The sequence below is a fragment of the Muscardinus avellanarius genome (assembly GCF_963383645.1).
Source record: "Muscardinus avellanarius genome assembly, chromosome: 5".
Classification (NCBI taxonomy): domain Eukaryota; kingdom Metazoa; phylum Chordata; class Mammalia; order Rodentia; family Gliridae; genus Muscardinus; species Muscardinus avellanarius.
The window spans coordinates 140,105,468-140,126,777 of NC_137790.1; the positions used below are offsets into that span (position 1 = coordinate 140,105,468).

The following is a 21,310-nucleotide window of genomic DNA, read 5'->3' on the forward strand; positions in this document are numbered from 1 at the left end:
TTGCTCCTGCCTGCCCCTCTCTCTCCCCCTCCCTCCCTCTCCCTCTCTCTCTCTCTCTCTCTCTCTCTCTTTTTTTTTTTTTGCAGTACTGGAGGTAGAACCCAGGGGCATTCTACCTCCCAGCTATACCCCTAGTCCTATTTTTTTTTCTTTTCTTTCTTTTTTATTTTGTGGTGCTGGGGATTGAACCCAGGGCCATTCTACCTCTGAGTTATACCCCCAGCCTGCTTTTTTTTTCTTCTTTTTTATTTCTTTATTTTTTATGCGGGCCTGGGGGTGGAACCCATGGGCATTTGACCTCCGAGCTACACCCTCTGCCCTATTTTTTATTCTTTATTTTTGAAACAGGGTCTCACTAAGTTGCGGAGGGCCTCACTAAGTAGCTGAGGTTGTCCGCGATCTGTAATCCTCCGGTCTCAGCCTCCCGAATGCTGGGATTACAAGCGTGCGCCACCACACCCGGCTCTTCTTTATTTTGTAACAATCTCACTACTCATGGAGAGCCTCACTAAGTAGCTGAGACTGGCCACAAACCTGGATCCTCCTATCTCAGCCTCTAAGTATTGGGATTAAAAACATGTGTCACGCCAGGCGTGGTGGCACACGCTTGTAATCCTGTGCTTGGGAGGTGGAGACAGGAGGATCGTGCAGGTTCGAAGCCACCCTAGCTGGCTTAAGAGACCCTGTTTTCAAATAAAAATATAAAAATAGGTCTGGGAGTATAGCCTGGAGGTAGAAGGGTTTCCAGGAACCCCAGTACCACCAAAAAAAAAAAAATGTGTCATTATACCTGTCTCTTCTACCTCTTAATGCTAAATGATATTTATCACTGGCATAATTTCTTTCTCTTTTTTTGGTACTGGGGATTGAACCCAGGGGCGTTCTACCCTTTGTATTATACCTCCAGCCTTATACTTTATTCTTTATTGTGAGAGAATCACAGGTTTGAGATTCAGCAACTTAGGGAGACTGTCAGTAACCTAGAGAGACCCTGTTTCAAAATAAAAAGTGCTGGATGTGTAGCTCAGAAGTAGAATGCCGTTGAGTTCAATCCTCTCTCTCTCTGTCAAACACACACTCCCTCCCTCCCTCCCTCCCTCCTTAGCGTAGAATAGGGCTTGAGGAGTAGCTTGGAGATAGAATGCCCCTGATTCAGTCTCTAGTACCCACCCCCACAGGTGCTTCACTTTTCTTTTCCTAGGAGCTGGGAAGCTCAGGTGGTCAGGGTTATTGTCTCTCTAGGGTTGGTGATTGTTAGTGGGACTCACCTCTTACTCCCAGATGGGTGTCCTTATAGATTGTGGGTGTTTCTCTGCTGCTGTTGTCTTTGTAGTTAAAAGAGAGATTAATCTGGAACCTCTCGTCCCCGCCCACCCATCAGAAGAATTATGCTCTCTAGTTTCTCTGACTTTCCTCCCCCCGGGCTCCTTTATGCAGACCTTGTATACTCTTGGTGATGCTGGTCTGGACTCCGTGTGCTTAGTAGTGAACTTGCTGGGGAATAAGATTAGAGAGCAGTGTCTCAAGGTTTTAAGTTTAAAGGTGGTTTCTTAGTCTAATTCATCACAAGAATCTCATCTTTGTGTTTATTTCTGCAACACTTTACTAGCACTTAAATGAACCCAGTGCCATTCCAGAGGTCAAGCTGTTGGGGATGGTTTACTCATTCCTTTGTTCCTTCCCTCTTCTCTTGGTAGGTCGAGCTGATCCAGAGTGTATGCTGGGCCACTTGCTGAGAATACTCTTCAAGAATGATGATTTCATGAATGCAGTAGGTTTGCTTCTTCTTTTATTCCTCAGAGATTATCAGCAAAAGATGTCATACCTTTATTCGTTAGTTGTTGTTTTTGTACATAGTTTGCTTTCACTTCAGGCCGTGGCAGTGTTGGGAGAAGAGTGGGTAGATTTTGTATTTGTTATTGGTTCACTTGAAATAAGAGTAATCGTTTTTTTGGTCAATGTCCTGGTTGTTTCCAAATTATTTTCTCTTTACAGTATAATTTTTGCAGTTAATGTTGGTGGTGGCTCCCAGGGTGTCTATAGCTCTTCTTGGGCAAGGTGAATTGTGATTGTGAACATAGGAGTTCTTTGGGCTCCTGACTGGAAAATAGAATGATGCATACGATTCTGCACCGAACCTGCTGTGTGCGTTGGATCTGTGAGAGGATAGGAGAGCGCCTTCTCAGATTCAGGGCAGTGGTGAGGAGCAAGGAAAACAAAACGTATATTTTATTCGTAGCATGGGAGCCTACTAGTAACTCAAAGTTGTAGCTGTTTGTTTGGGGTTGGACTGGCATGATCCTTGAGAGCACAATGTTTGATTTAAGTCCAGCTGTGCTATAAACTGACAGTTTGATTTTTGGGCAAGTGGCTTAAGCCTCTTCAAACTTTATTTTCTCTAAGCCTAACTTTTCTAATGCATAAAATGGAGAGCATAGTATTTCAAAACATGTTTGTACTCTGGATGTAATTAACCATAAAAATTGCTTGACACAAAGCCTGGCACATACAGAGAACTGGATAAGTATTACCTATTATTTTTTCATCTGTATTAGTATTTACTCTCAAGTATATTTTTGTATCACCAGTGTCTCTTCTCAGCTTCAGACACTTCCAGCTGCTTTCCAGATATTCTCCCCACAGGCACCGTGGATCCCCCCGTCCGCTCCACAGTCTCTTACTCTTGTTCTCTAGCTCAGTATTGATGTCTTCATCTGGCCACTTAGAAGGTGCCCTTTACTCCTTCAGGCTCTCTGCTTCAGTGAGTAGACAGGTCTTCTCTGCCCCTTAACCTTCACACATCCTTCCCATCCGTCCTTATTGCCAGATCTGCTGCCTGTCATTGGGTTACTGCAGTTGGCTCTTAACTGGTTTTCGTTTTGAGCTCCTTGAATCTATTCTTTTTATAGCCCAGAAATCTTTCTAAAATACAATAACCAGTCATTATACCCTTTGGCTTAAAATCTGTTAATGGCTTCCCATGACCCTCAGGATGAATTTTTAAATTCCTCAGTTTGGCATCTGAAGGCTAATCTGACTCTGGTCTTTGTTCTGACTTCGTTTGTTTCTTGCTGTTGGCCCTCCTCTCCTGTTCTTGATGCTCCTTATTTGTCTTTTCTGTTTTGGCTAGAAGACCTTTGCTTTCTAGATCCTCCTCTGAGTCCTCTGCAGGGGTGTACTGTCTCCTGAAGGACTTCCGTAGCATCTCTTATTTTTTATTTTTTTGTGGTACTGGGGATGGAACCCAGGACCTCTCAATGCATGCTAGGCAAGCACTCTACCACTGAGCTACATACATCTCCAGCCCTTTTTTATTTGTGTATATTGAGAACGGAGTATTAGTAAATTGCCAGGTTGGCATTGAACTTGTGATCCTTGTGCCTGATCCTCTCTAGTGAGGCTGCTTTTCGTGGTGGTGCTGCGTTCGAATCCAGGATTGGCCTGCATTTTGGCTACATTGCCTCCCAGGCCTCTTTTTTGTTCTTTTTTTCTTTGAGATAGTCTCACAAAGTTGCTGGTCTCAAACTCGTGATCCTGCCTTAACCTCCCCAGTAGCTGGGATTATAGGTGTTCAGAACAGATTAAACTCATCTGTTTTCTACTCACCTTTGCTTGATTGGATGGTGTGTGTGTGTGTGTGTGTGTGTGTGTGTGTGTGTGTGTGTGTGTGTGTGTGTTTTACAGGGATTGAACCCAGCAGCATTCTACTTCTGAGCTAAAACCTAGCCTTATTTATTTGTTTTTATTTTTATTTTTTTTCCGTACTGGGGATGGAACCCAAGGGCATTCTACCCCCCTCTACCCCCGAGCTACACCCCCAGCCCTATTTTTTATTCTTTTATTTATTTTTTTTGGTGGTACTGGGGTTCCTGGAAACCCTTCTACCTCCAGGCTACACTCCCAGACCTATTTTATACTTTTTATTTGGAAACAGGGTCTCCTAAGCCGGCGCGGCTGGCTTCGAACCTGCGCGATCCTCCTGTCTCCGCCTCCCAACGCGGGATTACAACTGTGCGCCACCACGCCCGGCGAGGATTTGACATTTTTTATAGTGCTGGGGATTGAACTCAGGGGCATTCTACCTTCAGGCTATACCTCCATCGCTATTACTTATTTTTATTTGAAAACAGAACCTTGCAATGTTGCTGATACCCTTACTAAATTACTGAGGCTGGTTTTAAAACTGCAGCCCCTTTTTATGCTCCTGAGTACTGGGATTACAGATGTGCGCCATCATGCCTGGCTAGGATTTGGCTTTTATTTTTTTATTTTTTATTTTTTATTTTTTTATTTTTGGTGGTACTAGGGGTGGAACCCAGAGGCTTTCTACCTCCGGGCTATACTCCCAGACCTATTTTCTATTTTATTTGGAAACAGGGTCTCACTAAGTTGCTGAGAGCCTCACTAAGTAGCTGAGGCTGGCTTCGAACCTGTGCGATCCTCCTGTCTCAGCCTCCCAAGCGTGGGGATTACAAGCGTGCGCCACCACGCCCGGCTGGATTTGGCTTTTAAAATTGTAGAAGAAATCATGTATGTCATCTTGGATAAAGCAGAATCATAAATATAGTAATGAAAGCTTTAGTTAACAGTTGTTGGGTATGATCTTTTTCATGCTTTTTAAGAGAATGATGGGAATGTATTATGGATTTGTTAAATTTTCACAATTTGATTGGAATAAACTTTGGGAAACAGTGTTCGTCTTTTCCTCACAGCTGGTGAATGCATATGTGATGACCAGCCGAGAACCTCCTTTAAACACCGCAGCTTGTAGACTGCTGCTAGACATCATGCCAGGGCTGGAAACTGCCGTCGTTTTTCAAGAAAAGGTACTTACAACGAGAAAAATCAATTGTCTGTTTTCTCATTGAATGGTGGTCTATTGGATTTGTCTTTTTTTTTTTTTTTTTTTCGCAATACTGAGGTTCCTGGAAGCCCTTCTACTTCTGGGCTACACTCCCGTCTATTTTTACATTTTTACTTGGAAACAGGGTCTCCTAAGCCAGCACGCGTGGCTGGCTTCGTACCTGCGCGATCCTCCTGTCTTTGCCTCCTAAGCGTGGGGATTACAAGCATGCGCCACCACGCCCGGCCTATTGTCTTTCTTTTTAAAATATAATTATTATAGCTTTTTCTTATTCAAATAGCAATGTATGTTATAGAAATTTAAGAAATCCAGATAACCAAAAGAAAAATTTAAAAATAGCTATTTGGGTGAGCACTTGCTTTATGGATACTGTGTTTTTTTGTTTTTTTGTGTGTGTGATTTTATTTTTTGGTACTGGGGATCGAACCCAGGGGTATTCTACCTCTGAGCTACACTTCCAGCCCAATTTTTTTTTGGTGGTACTGGGATTCCTAGAAACCCTTCTACTTCTGGGCTACACTCCCAGACCTATTTTTATACTATGTTATTTGGAAACAGGGTCTCTTAAGCCAGCACAGCTGGCTTCAAACCTGTGTGAGCCTCCTGTCTCAGCCTCCCAAGCATGGGGATTACAAGCATGTGCCAGCATGCCTGGCCCAGCCCAATTTTTTATTCTTTATTTTGAAACAAGGTCTCACTGAGTTGCAAGGGGCCTCACTAGTAGCTGAGGCTGTCCTCGAACCGTACCGTGATCCTTCTGTCTCAGCCTCCCGAATGCTGGGATTATAAGCGTGCACCACCAAGCCAGACTGATACTGTGGTATTTTTAAAAATCTTAATAGTAAGCTGAAGGAAGCCAGGCAGAGTGGTGCATGCTTGTAATCCCAGTACTTGGGAGTCTAAGACAGGAGAATTGCAGGTTCAGCAAATAATGGCCTCAGCAAATAACAAGACTTTCGTCAACCTAGTGACCCTGTTTCAAAATAGTAGAGTTAGAGCTATAGCTCATAGGCAGAATGCTTCTGGGTTTATCCCCAGTGCCACAAAAAGAAAAAAGCTGAGCCAGGCCTGGTGGCACATTCCTGTAATCCCAGTACTTGGGAGACTGAGACAGGATGATGTTCAAGGGCAGCCTCATCAAAGAAGTGAGATTCTCAGCAACCTTGCTAGACTCTGTTTCAAAGACACAGAACTAGCTGGGTGTGGTGGTGCATGGTTGTAGTCCAGTACTTAGGGAGCTAAGACAGAAGGATCACAGGTTGGAGGCTAGCCTCAGCTACTTAGGGCCTCTGCAACTTAAAAGAGACCCTGTTTTAAAATAAAGAATAAAAAATAGGGCCGGGGGTGTAGCTCCGGGTAGAATGTTCCTGGGTTCCACACTCCCAGTACCTTAAAAAAATAAATAAAAACCACCACCAATAGCAACAACAACAACAAAAAAAAAAAAAAATCAAGAAAAAAAAACAGGTCTAAGGCTATAGTTCAGAGGTAGAATGCCCTTGGTGCCACAAGACGAATGAGTAGAAGCCAGGTGCAGTGGTGCACACCTGTAGTCCCAGTACTTAGGAGGCCAAGATAGGAGGGTGACAGGTTTGAGGCCAACCTTAGAAACTTAGATCCTGTTGCAAAAAAAAAAAAAAAAAAAAAAAACAAATAACAACAACAACAACAAAACTAAGCTGTGGTGATGCATGCTTGTAATCCCAGTACTTCGGAGGCTGAAACAGGAGGATCACAGGTTCACAGCCAGCCTCAGCTACTTAATGAGGCCCTCTGCAACTCAGACCCTATTGCAAAATAAAGAAAAAAAAATAGGGCTGGGGCGTAGCTCAGAGGTAGATGACCCTGGATTCAATCACCAGTACTGCCAAAAAAAAAGAAGAAAATTAAAATAGTTGGGGGTATAGCTCAGGGGAATAAAGCCCTTTAGTTCAGGCCCCAGTACCAAATACATACATACATATATAAAATAAAAAAGGGCTGGGGATATAGCTCAGTGGTTCAGCTCTCAGTGAACCCTAATACTCCCAGTATCCATAATACTACAAAAAAGAAAACACCTCTGAGACAGTCATGAACTAAAAGATCTGGAGATTGCATGAGATAGGAAAGTAAAAATGGTTAGGGGTGGTGTAGCTCAGAGGTAGAATACCCCTGGGATTAATCCCAAATACAACTAAAAAAAGAAAGAACACTAAAAAGAATAGCCAGCCAGCATGGTGGTGCACGCTTGTAATCCTACTACTTGGGAGACTGAGACTGGAGGATCGCAAATTCAAAGCCAGCCTCTGCAACTTAGGCTCACAGCAATCTAGTGAGACCCTGTTTCCAAATAAATAAAAAATCGGTCTGGGGGTGTAGCTTAGAGGTAGAATGCTTCTGGGTTCAATCCCTAGTACCAAAAAAAATTCTATTTTTGTTTTTAGTTTGGTTTGTCTTTGTTGTTAAAATAATTGTATGTATTATTATTATTTTTTTTGGTGATACTAGGAGTTGAACTTGGGGCCTAGCTCACGTCAGGCAAGCACTGTCCTATTTTTGTTTATTTTTAAATTTTTTTTATTTTGTGGCCCAGCTTGGCCTCAAACCTGTGTCCTCTTGTGTTAGTAATGTGAGGAGCTGGGATTTGGGGCATGTACTGCTGTGATCAGTTTACTTGCATGTCGATTCATCTTTTTATCTTTTTTTTTTTTTTTGGTGGAACTGGGAATTAAACCCACGGGCATTCTACCTTCAAACTATACCCCCAGCCCTTTATTTTTATTCTTTATTTTGAAACAGAGTCTCACGAAGTTATGGAGGGCCTCACTAAGCAGCTGAGGCTGGCCGTGAACCTGTGATCCTCCTGTCTCAGCCTCCCAAGTACTGGGATTACAAGCGTGTGCCACCACACCCGGTGATTCTTAATATTTTCTATTGTTTGAAAAGGGGTCTTGCTATAACGCTTAGGCTGATCTCAGACTCCTTCCTTAGCCTCCCACTTAGCTGAAACTATAAGCTTAAACCACCATGCCTGGTGTATTTTTTTTTCTATTACAAATGTCATTGATATATTTTAACCTTTTTTTTTTTGTCATAACTGGAATCTTTGCTTATTATTTTTAGCTAGAAAAAGGGTCTCTTCTGATGTGTACTGTTTCTTTCAATTCCACAGGAAGGAATTGTCGAAAATCTCTTCAAATGGGCCCGAGAGGCTGATCAGCCATTGAGGACATATTCCACTGGACTGTTAGGAGGTGCTATGGAAAATCAAGATATTGCTGCCAACTACAGGGATGAAAATTCACAGCTGGTAAGGACCCTGTGAGAAGGAACTTTTGAATAATGTGGGGGAAGAATATTCACAAATTCTTTCTCTCTTCCTCTCTTTTCTTTTCTTTTCTTTCTGTGTGTGTGTGTGTGTGTGTGTGTGTGTTTGGTACGGGGATTGAACCCAGAGTCATTCTACTGCTGAGCTACATCCCAATCCTATTTTATTTTTTAATTTTTTGTAATTTTATTTGTTTATTTTTGGTGGTCCTGGAGATGGAACCCAGGGTCCTTCTACCTCTGGGCTATACTCCCAGACCTATTTTTTATAATTTTTATTTGGAAACCGGGTCTCTTAAGCCAGCAGAGGCTGGCTTCGAACCTGTGTGATCCTCCTGTCTCAGCCTCCCAAGCACAGGGATTAAAAGTGTGTGCCACCACCCTCGATGCTTTTTTAAAATATTATTTATTTATTTATTGTGGAACTGGGGATGGAACCCATGGGCTTTTCTACCTCCAGGCTATACTCCCAGAGCTATTTTATACTTTGTTTGGAAATAGGGTCTCAATAAGTTGCTGAGAGCCTCACTAAGTAGCTAAGGCTGGCTTCGAACCTGTGGGATCCTCCTGTCTCTGCCTCCCAAGAGCTGGGATTACAAGTGTGCCTGGCCCCAACCCTATTTTATTTTATTTTATTTATTTATTTATTTATTTATTTATTTATTTATTTATTTTTGTGGTACTGGGGGTGGGACCCAGGGCCTTTTCTACCTTTGGGCTATACTTCCAGACCTATTTTATACTTTATTTGGAAACAGGGTCTCACTAAATTGCTGAGAAGCTGAGGTTGGCTTCAAACCTGTGTGATCCTCCTGTCTCAGCTTCCCGAGCACTGGGATTACAAGTGTGTGTCACCACGCTCGGCTGTTATTTTTTATTTTGAAATGGTCTTGTCAGGTTGCTCATCCTGGCCTGGGACCTATGATCCTCCTGTCTCAGCCTCCCAAGTATTGGGATTATGGGTGTATGCCACCATGCCTGACTGATTATGACATTTTATACTAAACAAAGAGTAGTACCATTCCCTGTATCCCATTCCCTTTCCTTTCCTAATTTCTGTGTTAAAAATATTAAGCCTAAGCCAAGCGTGGTAGTGCATGCGTGTAATCCCAGCACTTGGGAGGCTGAAATAGGAGGATGGCAGGTCTTAGGCCTTCAGAACAACTTAGTGAGACCCTGTTTCCAAATAAAGAATAAAAAATGGGGCTAGGGGTGTAGCTTGGAGGTAGAAGGCCCCTGGATTCAATCTCCAGTACCTCAAGGGGAAAAAAAAATAGAGCCAGGCGTGGTGGCACATGCTTGTAATCCCAGCATTTGGGAGGCTGAGACCGGAGGATCGTGGTTCGTGGACAGCCTCAACTACTTAGTGAAGCTTTCCGCAACTCAGTGAGACCCTGTTTCAAAATTAAGACTAAAAAATAGGGCTGGGGGTGTAGCTCAGAGGTAGAATGCCCCTGGTTCCATCCCCAGTATTGAAAAAAAAAAAAAAAAAAATATATATATATATATATATATCTCCTATACCAAGGTGGAATTGTCTACCATTTTATTTTTTATTTTTAAATGCAATTCAGGATGAATTGCAGGCATAATCTCTGTGTGTCTCTTTTTTTTTTTTCTGGTACTTGGGATTGAACCCAGGGGCATTCTAGCACTGAGTTATACTCCCAGCCCTTTTATTTTTTATTTTTAAAAATTATTTATTTATTTATTTTTTGGAGTACTGAGGATGGAACCCAGAGGCATTCTATCGAGCTACACCTCCAGCCCTATTTTTTATTCTTTGTTTTGATACCAGGTCTCACTGACTTGCAAAGGGCCTCACTAATTAGAGCTAAAACTGGCGTGAACTAGGATCCTCTTGTCTCAGCCTCTTAAACGCTGGAATTACAAGTTTGGGCCACCACACCCAGCTATATTTTTATTTTAAAGCTAGCTTTGGCTGGGCGTGGTGGCGCACGCTTGTAATCCCAGGGGCTTGGGAGGCGGAGACAGGAGGATCCTGCAGATTCGAAGCCAGCCACGCTGGTTTAAGAGACCCTGTTTCCAGATAAAAATATAAAATAGGTCTGGGAGTATAGCCCGGAGGTTAGAAGGGCTTCCAGGAACACCAGTACCACCAAAAAAAAGGGCAAGGTTTGCCGGGTGTGGTGGCGCACGCTTGTAATCCCAGCATTCGGGAAGCTGAGACAGGAGGATTGTGGTTCGCGGACAGCCTCAGCTACTTAGTGAGGCACTCCATAACTTACTGAGACCCTGTTTCAAAATAAATAATAAAAAATAGGGCAGGGGTGTAGCTTGAATGTCAAATGCCCCTGGGTTCTTTCCCCAGACCTGGGGTGGGGGACAAAAAAACAAAAACAAAAAAACAAAAACAGGGTTTCACTATGTAGCTAAGGGTTTTATTAAATTGCTGAGTCTCGCCTGAAACCTGTTGTCCTCTTGTTTTAGCCTTTCAAGTACTGGGATTACAGGCATGTGTGACTGTGCTTGGCTATTCATTCATTTTTATTTTATTTTATTTTTTTTCTTTGGTGGTACTGGGGTTCCTGGAAGCCCTTCTACCTCGGGGCTACACTCCCAGACCTATTTTTACATTTTCATTTTGGAAACAGGGTCTCCTAAGCCAGCGCACGGCTGGCTTCGAACCTGCGCGATCCTCCTGTCTCCGCCTCCCAAGCGCGGGGATTACAAGCGTGCGCCACCACGCCCGGCTCATTTTTATTTTTATTTTTTGTGGCACTGGGGATGAAACCCCAGGGACATTCTATCTCAATCTTCCTGTCTCAGCCTCATGAATGCTGGGATTACAAGGGTATGCTGCCATGCCTGGCTTTTATTTTTTATTTTGAATGAGGCTACTTCTAAATTACCACATACTGGCCTAAAATGTGCAATTTTTCTGTCTTCATTCAGTCTTCCAATTATTGGAATTACAGGCATGTGCCACTAGGCCTGGCTCTTTTTTTTCTCTCTTAGTACTAGAGATAAAACCAGGGTTACTCCGACCTATACCCAGCTCTTAGTTTTTTATTATGAAGCAGGGTCTCATAGGTTACTACATGTTGGTCTTGATCATGCTGTTCACCTGTCTCAATCTCTCTAGTACTATAGTTATAGGCATGGTCCATCATGCCCATTTCCTGTGTGTATGTTTGTGTGTGTGTGTGTGTGTGTGTGTATCTATTGTGGTACTAGGGATTGAAGCCAGGGACATTCTACCCCTGAATCACACTTCCAGCCCTTTTTTTTTTTTTTGCGGGTCTGGAGATGGAACCCAGGGACATTCGACCTCCGAGCTATACCCCCTGCCCTATTTTTTATTTATTTTGAAACCAGGTCTCACTGAGTTGCAAGGGCCTCACTAAGTAGCTGAGGCTGTCCGCGAACTGCGATCCTCCAGTCTCCCGCCTCCCGAATGCTAGGATGACAAGCGTGCGCCACCATGCCTGGCTTCCAGTCCTTTTTTTATTTTTTGTTCTGAGATAGGTTTTGAATAGGTTGCTGAGGTTATTCTTAAGCCTGCAATCCTCTTATTTCAGCCTCCTAAGTACTGACTGGGATTACAGGTGTGACCACACCTGGCCTCTCTTTTTAAAATTAAACACAATTGCATTCTTCAGGGTTGTTTTAAAAGGTAAGTATTTAAAGCCAGGCGTGATAGCATTAGCTTGCAATCCTAGTACATGGGAGGCTGAGACAGGAGGATTCTAAGTTGGTGGCCAGCATCAGCAACTTATGAGGCCCTGTTTGAAATAAGGTATAAGATTTGGCTAGGGGTGTAGCTCAGACGTGGAATGCCCCTGAATTCAATCTTTAGTACTGCCAAAAAAAAGTACTTGGAAGAAAAAAATTAAATGTTTAATGTAAAAAATAAGTTATAAATTATGTACAGTGTAGGTGACAGTAGAGTAGTTAAATTTGAGAGCGTTATGTTTGGGTTTCAGAGGCACTCTTTCAAGTCTGGGTGTGGTGGTGCATGCCTGAAATCCTAGCTGATTGGAACAGTAAAGCTGCAGGGTGGCAAATTCAAGGCCGTCTTAGGCAACTTGCTGAGATGCCGTCTTAAGATAAAAGAGGGGATGCGGCTCAGTGGTAGAGTGCCTGGGTAAGGCTCTATGTTCAATCCTACAGCCATCTCCCCAGAAAGAGACGAAAACAACCTACAATTTTAGCTAATATCTGCCTTTTTATGTGTGATGCCAACCTACCTTGACTCAAACCAAATCAGTTGTTAATTTGTTTTATGAGCAAATTGTATGGTTTGGGTTCTGGGAAATTTTATGGTGAATGAGGCTTTTACCCAAAGCTTGATACCATCAAGTTTTAGAAATTGTTAAAATATTTATCCTATCTTCTTTTTTTCATGTGATTCTGGGATTAAACCCAGGAGCATTCTACCATTGAGCTACTCCCCTAGCCCCATTGTTTATTTGTTTGTTTGTTTGTTTGAGCTGGGGAACGAGCCCTATTTTTTATTCTTTATTGTTTGAACTGAGGTACCCCAAGCTCTATTTTTTATTCTTTATTTTGAAACAGGGTCTCACTAAGTTGCTGAGGTTGGCCACAAACCTACAATCCTCCCGTCACAGCTTCCCAAGTAGTGGGGTTACAAGTGTGCCTCACCATGCCCAGCTTTGAATGTTTTTTGTTTTTTAATTTTTTCTTTTGGTAGTACTGAGAATTAAACCCAGGGGCAGTACTGTCTTTGCACTACACCCCAGCCCTATTTTATTTTTATTTTGAAACAAGGTCTCACCAAGTTGCAGAGGACCTAAATTGCTGACGCTGCCCACGAACCTGCAATCTTGCTGTCTTAGCCTCCCAAGTACTGGGATTACAGGCATGTGCCATCATGCCTGGCTTATTTTTTATTTTGAAACAGTCTTGCTAAATTGCTGAGAGCCTCATGAAATTGCTGAGGCTGGTTTTGAACTTGTGATCTTCCTGTCTCAGCTTCCCAAGTACTGGGATTGTAAGTAAGCACCTTCTCACCTGCTCTTATCAGATTTTTACTATTGCCAGGCATTATATTAAGTGCTTGAGCGTCCAGTGGAAATGAGTTATTTATTAAGAATTGTTTACATTAAGATAAGAGGCCAGGTAGCTGGGCGTGGTGGTGCATACTAATCCCAGCATTTGGAAGGCTGAGACAGGAGGATCGGGGTTCTCACACAGTTTCAGCTACTTGGTGAGGCCCTTCACAACTCAGTGAGACCCTGTTTCAAAACAATAAAAAATAGGGTTGAGGGTGTCATTCAGAGGTAGAATGCCCCTGGGTTCCATCCCTAGTACCGTAAAAAAAAAAAAAAAAAAAAAAAAAAAAAAAAAAAAAGCAGCAGCAGCAGCCAGGCATGGTGGTGCATTATTGTAATCCCAGCATTTGGGAGGCTGAGACAGGAAGATTTGGGTTCCCGGACAGCCTCAGCTACTTAGTGAGGCCTTTTGCAACTTAGTGAGACTTTGTTTCAAAATAAAGAATAAAAAAAAAATAAAAAATAAAAATAGGGCTGGGGGTGTTGCTTGGAGGTAGAATGCCCCTGGGTTCTATCCCCAGTACTGCAAAAAAAAAAAAAAAAAAAAAAAAGATTAGAAGAGACCACCCCTTTTACTCGAGTATTTGTTGGTAGGTGGCAATAGTGCTTCGAAGACTGAGGGAGCTACAGCTTCAGGAAGTGGCTTTGCGGCAAGAAAACAAGCGTCCTAGCCCGCGGAAGCTGTCCTCGGAGCCCCTCTTGCCTCTGGATGAAGAAGCTGTGGATATGGACTATGGTGACATGGCAGTAGACGTAGTAGATGGGGAACAAGAAGAAGCTTCTGGAGATATGGAGATTTCCTTTCACCTTGATTCTGGCCACAAGACCAGTAGTAGAGTGAACTCAGCAACTAAACCTGAGGAAGGAGTGTTAAAGAAAAACAAGTCAGCAAAACAGGGTGACAGAGAGAGCTTTAGGAAAGCCAAGCAAAAGCTGGGTTTCTCGTCTTGTGATCCAGATCGCATGTTTGTTGAGCTATCTAATAGTAGCTGGTCAGAAATGTCCCCCTGGGTGATTGGCACCAATTATACCCTTGATCCTATGACTCCTGCTATTGAGCAGCGGCTCATTCTCCAATACTTGACCCCTCTAGGAGAGTATCAGGAGGTAAGCATACTGTTTAGACTTTGGGACTTTGTGTTTATTTCTGGGGTATTTTATGGTAGCACTTTCTACATTGTCATGTTCTTTACTATAGAAAAATCTTGACCTAAAACTGTTAAAAGGTTTTATGTAAGTTACTTTGATAAGATCTATTTGATTAAAGTCCATTTATATATTTATTTGAAAAGGAAGTAGGGCAGAAGGTCTCGTTTCTTTAATCTCCTGTCCTCATAGAATGGAGTAGGAAATGTGTGAAAAATAAAGCTTAAATAAAAGATTTATTTTTGGTTTTTATTTCAGTTACTTCCCATATTCATGCAACTTGGATCACGGGAGTTGATGATGTTCTATATTGACCTGAAACAGACTAATGACGTCCTGCTTACGTTTGAGGCACTCAAGGTAAAGTTTTTAAAAAATACTAGGTAACTGAGCATCTTATCGACAAACGTGTTTCATACCTGTACTTACAGTGGGTATTGGTATAAAATATGTGACTTTTGAGATTGTGAACTATAGCTAGTGCCTCTCAATGAATTTTTATTTTAGTTGAATTAGACATATGTTGCCAATGACTGCTGCTGTGAATAGTACCATTCCTGAGTATTGGAATAGAATCGAAATGGAGAAAATTTGCATTTTAGTCCTCAGAAATCTTAGGCTGGAAAGAGGTCTGACATGATTCGAGTAGCATGTGTAAAGCATGTGAGCCCATGGTTGTTGTTTTTTTTTGTTGTTGTTGTTTTCTGGTGGTACTCAGGGTGGAACCCAGAGGCTTTCTACCTCCGGGCTATACTCCCAGACCTACTTTTAATATTTTATTTTGAAACAGGGTCTCACTAAGTTGCTGAGGGCCTCACTAAGTAGCTGAGGCTGGCTTCAAACCTGTGTGATCCTCCTGTCTCAGCCTCCCAAGAGCTGGGATTACAAGCATGTGCCACCATGCCCGGCCTCATGGTGGTTTTTTTTTTTTTTGCGGGTCTGGGGATGGAACCCAGGGGCATTCTACCTCTGAGCTACAGCCCCTGCCCTAATTTTTATTCTTTATTTTGAAACCGGGTCTCACCGAGTTGCAGAGGGCCTTGCTAAGTAGCTGAGGCGGTCCACGAACCGCCATCCTCCGGTCTCAGCCTCCCGAATGCTGGGATTACAAGCGTGCCCACCACGCCCGGCTCTTATGGTGTATTTTGAATAGTGGGATGAACATAGAGATGAGAGTTGTCTTCAGTAGCCGAAGGTATTGTTTTCGGATCTAGAATAGGATGCACTGGAAGAAGGGATTGGGGCAAGGTGCTGTTTCTGTGGGTTTTGGTGGGGGGTTCTTTTTAATGCTTTGTGGTTTCTCTTTTTTTTTGGGGGGGGGGGTCTATTAGGGATTGAACCCAGGGCTTTGTGCATGTTAGGTAAGTGTTTTACCACTGAGCTGCAGCTTGAGATCTTGTGTGGGGAATTATAATAAGTGCCATTATTCAACTATGCAAAGCCACATAAGGAACAAAAGAAAATGAATGGATGAAAAGGAAAAATTCTCAAAAGAAATCCTTAGAGAAAAATAAAATTGTACAATCATGGGTATACCGTTTTGTTCAAAAGGAAGATCACATGGTATAAAAGAAAGGACAGATGTTGAAACTAGAAGAAATAAAATGGTTAATTTAATTTAATTAATTTATTTTTTGCAGGTCTGGGGATGGAACCCAGAGGCATTTGACCTCCGAGCTACACCCCCCTGCCCAAGTTTTTATTCTTTATTTTGAAACCGGGTCTCACTGAGTTGCGGAGGCCTCACTAAGTAGCTGAAGCTGTCCGCGAACCGCGGTCCTCCTGTCTCCACCTCCCAAATGCTGGGATTACAAGCGTGCGCCACCACGCCCGGCTGAAATAAAATGGTTTAAAATAATAAACTGAAGCAGGTGTGGGGTGCGGCTGCAATCCCAGCACTTGGGAGGCCGAGTCAGGACATGAGGCCTTCCCCAGAAATTTATCCAAATCCTGTTCCAAAGAAGTAAGGCAGGGTTGGTGGCACTTGAGAGGCTGGGACAGGAGGAATCACAGGTTTTTGGCCAGCCTCAGCTATTTAGTGAGACTCTCCACAACTTGGTGAGATCCTGTTTCAAAATAAAGAATAAAAAATAGGGCTGGGGGTAGAGCTTGGAGGTAGAACATGCCTGGGTTCAATACTCAGTACCACAAAAAAAAAAAAAAGGTAAAATAGGGTTGGGTATAGTTCAGAGATAGAATGCTTCTGGGTTCCATCTGTAGTACTCCCCCTCAAAAAGAAGTAAATTGAGAAACTGGGCTTTATATAGATCTAAAATACAAGGAAAGAGAACAGGCAGTGTTTGTGTCCATAGGTAAGCTGGGTTATAGATGGTGGTGAGTCAAGGAAATTTAATTAATTAATTTATTTATTTATTTATTATGGGTCTGGGGATGGGATCCAGAAGCATTCGACCTACGAGCTACACCCCCTGCCCAATTTTTTAAAAAATTATTTTGAAACGGGGTCTCACTGAGTTGTGGAGGGCCTCACTCAGTAGCTGAGGCTGTCGCGAACTGCGATCTTTTGGTCTCCGCCTCCCGAATGCTGGGATGACAAGCGTGCGCCACCACGCCCGGCTTTTTATTTTTATTTTTATATTTTGGTAGTGAGGATTGAACTCAGGGACATTGTACTTCTGCTACATCCCCAGTCATATTTTTATTTTTCATTTTGAAACAGCCTCACTGGGGCTATGAACATCTCACTACTTGTCGAGGCTATCCTTGAACCTACAATCCTCTTGCTTCAGCCTATCAACTACTGGGTTTATAAAAACCCAGGGACTTTCTACCTCTGAGCTACACCCCAGCTTTCTACCTCTGAGCTACATCCCAGCCCAATTTTCATTTTTATTTCTTTTAATTACTTATTTATTTATTTATTTTGCGGTACTGGGGATGGAACCCAGGGGCATTCTACTTCAGAGCTACACTTTCAGCCCTATTCTTTTTTTTCCTTTATTTTGAAACTGGGTCTCATTGAGTTGTAAAGGACCTCACTAAGTAGCTGAGGCTACCCTTGAACTAGGATCCTCCTTTCTCAGCCTCCCAAATACTGGAATTATAAGTGTGAACCACCATACCTGGCTCCCTTTTTTATTTTGGGAGGATTTTACTAACTTGCTGAAGCTGCCCTCGAACCAGTGATCCTTCTGTCTCAGCAAACCAAGTAATGGGATTATAGGCATGTACCACTATACCTGGCTAGAATTAAGGTTTCAGTACGGGGGATGGAACCCAGGGGCATTCTTCCTCTGAGCTATACTTCCAGCCTTATATATATATTTTTTTTTATGATTTAAAGAAGTTTATTAGAAAGAAATACAGCTCCATATCATACTGGCATGGAGGGGTGACTCGAAATGAATACACCCCCGCCTTATATTTTAATTTATTATTTTGAAACAGGGTCTCACTGATTTGCAAAGGGCCTCACTAAGTAGTTGAAGCTGGCTGCGAACCCGGATCCTCCTATGTCAGCCTCCCAAATACTGGAATTACAAGCGTGCGCCACTATGCCTGGCTAGAATTAGGGTTCTTGATAACATTCCTTGTGGAATTACAAATCTGTAATCCCAGTACTTGAAAGATGTGTTTTGTTTCTCCATTGTACTTATTGTGGCAGTGGAATTGTTACTGTATGGTAGTGACATTATGAGAAAACTGCTCACATGGCTTAAGTGCTAGGGGGACCTACATGGCTTAGCTGCTTCCTGAAGGAAGTATTGGGTGGAAGCATGGTAGAGGATAGGAGGAGGAGAGCCGAGCCTGGTAGTGCACGCCTGTAATCCTAGTATTCGGGAGGCCGAGACAGGAGGATTGCAGTTCTGGGGCCAGCCTCAGCTCCTTAGTGAGGGCCTCTGCAACTGAGACCCGTTTCAATATAAAGAATAAAAAATAGGGATGGGGATATAGCTCAGAGGTAGAATGCCCCTGGGTTCAATCCCCATTTAAACACACACACACTATGATGGGAGGGATTCAAATGATATGTATGCGTATATGGATTAGTCTGACTTTAGGTACTGAATTTCTGAAAAGAGTAAATATTTGTTGTTTTTGCCACTGACTTTGATCAAAGCTGTTCAAGTATCAAATCATGTAATTGCACATGTTTTCTTGTCTGGTCTTGAACCTTGGCATGGCAGACAGGGGGAGCTCTAGCTCTTCTCATACGCTGCCAGAGTGTCTTCAGAGTCATTAAGCAGCCTGCTGTTTGAATCGCACTCCAGGCCCTTACAATTATGCAGGAGATTGGGTCCATCAGAGTCCAGTGGGATTGAATTCTCACTTAAGGAAATTTACGCTTGTAATCCAGTACTTGGGAGGCTGAGACGGGAGGATCGTAGGTTTGAGACCAGCCTAAGCAACCTCTTGAGTCCCTCTGCAACTTAGTGAGACCCCTTTCAAAATAAAAAGGAATGCCGGGCGTGGTGGCGCATGCTTGTAATCCCAGCATTTGGGAGGCTGAGACCTGAGGATCGCGGTTCTTACTTAGTGAGGCCTTCCACAACTCAGTGAGACCCTGTTTCAAAATAAAGAATAAAAAGTTGGGCAGGGGGTGTAGCCCGGAGGTCGAATGCCTCTGGGTTCCATCCCCAGCCCCGCAAAAAAATAAATAAATAAAAAAGAATAAAAAATAAGGCTGGGGGTGTAGCTTGGAAGGAGAATGCTCCTCAGTTCGATCCCCAGTACCACACACATAAAAAAAGATTTATAGTTGGGCGTGGTGGCACATGCTTGTAATCCCAGTACTTGGGAGGTCAAGACAGGAGGATCGCACAGGCTTGAAGTCAGCCTAAGCTACTTAGTGAGGCTCTCAGCAAATTAGCGAGACCCTGCTTTCAAATAAAATATAAAATAGGTCTGGGAGTGTAGCCTGGAGTAGAAAGTCCCTGGGTTCCATCCCCAGAACCGGGAAAAAAAAAAAAAGACTTATAAGAGAAAAGACTTTTAAAATTTATTCCAATTAGTTAAACTTACCAAGTTGATATTTTGCTCAGGATTATTTTTTGGTGATATATTAAGATTTATTTATGTGATACTGGGAATTGATCTAAGGCACTCTACCATTGAGGTGTACCCCCCGACCTATTTTATTTTTTAGAAAGAGGGTCTCACTAGGTTGCTGAGAATCTCACTACTTGCTGAAACCATCCTCAAACCTCTGATTCTCCTGTTTTAGCCTCCAAGTACCAGGATTACAGACGTGCACCAAAGGCCAGTTTTTAAGATTTATTAATTAATCAATTTATTTATTTATTTTTACAGTACTGGAGATTGAACCCAGGGGCATTCTATCTCCGTGCTATACCTGCAGCTCTATTTTTTAATTCTTTATTTTGAAACAGGATGTCAGTAAGTTTCAGAGGGTCTCACCTAAGTAACTGAGGCTGGCTGAACCCACAATCCTCATGTGTCAGTCTACTAAGTACTGGGAATTACAAGTTTACGCCACCACGCCCAGCTTTAGGATTTATTTATTTATTTATTTATTTATTGTGGTACTGGGAATGGAACCCAAGGGCCTTTTACCTCAAGACTACACTCCAGACTTATTCTATGTTTATTTATTTGGAAACAGGGTCTCACTAAGTTGCTGAGAACCTCACTATGTAGCTGAGGTTGGCTTCGAGCCTGTATAGTCCTCCTGTCTCAGCCTCCCAAGTGCTGGGATTAGACGTGTGTGCCACCAGCAGACCCGGCTCTTAGGATCAAGTTAAAGAAGCAAAATTCAAGCTATGTGTGGTGGCACATTCTGGTAATCCCAGTACTTGGGATGATGAAACAGAAGGATTGCAGATTTGAAGCCAGCCTTCACAATTTAGCTCAGAGATAGAATGCCCCTATGTTCAACCCAACCGTACTAACCTCCAAAAAACAAAAATAAAATGGATGTGATGGTACACGTCTGTAATCCTGCTACTTGAGAGGCTGAGAAAGAAGGATCAGAGGATTGTGGCCAGCTTATTGAGACCCTGTTTCAAAATAAAGAATAAAAAAAGGTTGGGCGTGGTGGCGCATGCTTGTAATCCCCGCATTCGGGAGGCGGAGACTGGAGGATTGTGGTTTGTAGACAGCCTCAGCTATTTAGGCACCTTGCAACTCAGTGAGACCCTGTTTCAAAAATAAAGAATAAAAAAATTAGGGCTGGGGGTGTCACTCAGAGATAGAATGCCCCTAGGTTCCTTCTCAAGTACTGAAAAAAAAAGTAGAAGAAGAAATAATAGGGCTGATGGTGTAGCTCGGAGGTGGAATGCCCCAAGGTACCACAGGGGGGGAAAATGTAAAAAGAAAGAAAAGAAAAGGAAAGAAAAAGAAGTAAAGTTTAGGACTTCATTAATTGCATCAATGATTCAGACAATGCTAGAACACAGAGCTTATTATATTAAAATAATTAAAATGCGAAGGTTTGCAAAAGTCATTTAAGGAAACTATGTACTAATAGTTGTAAGATATACTATTATTTATAGCAATACTTTTTTTTGTGTGTGCAGAACTGGGAATTCAACCCAGGGGCATTCTATTTCTGAGCTATACCCCCAGCCCTGTTTTTTATTCTTTATTTTTAAACAGGGTCTCACTGAGTTGCAGAGGGCCTCATTCCGCTGCTGAGGCTGGCCTTGAACCTCGATCCTCCTGTCTCAGCCTCCCAAGTACTGGGATTACAAGTGTGTGCCACCATGCTCAGCTCCACTAAAAATTTTTATGAAGGTTTAAAACAAGATGTAAAAGTATTGCTATGAGCCGGGCATGGTGGTGCGGGCTTGTAATCCCAGTACTTTGGAGGCCGAGACACAAAGATCACAGCTTTGAAGCCAGCCTCAGCAGCTTGATAGCCTTAGCAATTTAATGAAACCCTGTTTCCAAATCAAATATAAAAGAGGTATGGAAGTGAAGCTGGGAGGTAGGCCCCTGCGTTCCATCCCCAGTACTATAAAAACAAAAACAAAAA

General features: G+C 42.7%; 1 protein-coding gene across 4 annotated transcripts in view; it reads left to right on the forward strand.

Annotated features, from left to right (window-relative positions):
* DCAF1 (DDB1 and CUL4 associated factor 1) overlaps positions 1-21,310 on the forward strand; it is a gene marked incomplete at both ends in the record, with an annotated part of 63,294 nt that overhangs the window by 5,279 nt on the left and 36,705 nt on the right. For 3 of the 4 annotated variants that reach the window (XM_080696821.1, XM_080696819.1, XM_080696820.1), the window contains 5 exons: positions 1,698-1,771; positions 4,713-4,826; positions 8,019-8,156; positions 13,804-14,316; positions 14,614-14,715. In XM_080696821.1, coding sequence (XP_080552947.1) covers positions 1,698-1,771; positions 4,713-4,826; positions 8,019-8,156; positions 13,804-14,316; positions 14,614-14,715 — 941 coding nt within the window. The remainder of the gene's footprint in view (positions 1-1,697; positions 1,772-4,712; positions 4,827-8,018; positions 8,157-13,803; positions 14,317-14,613; positions 14,716-21,310) is intronic. The other variant, XM_080696818.1, reaches the window with a different exon arrangement.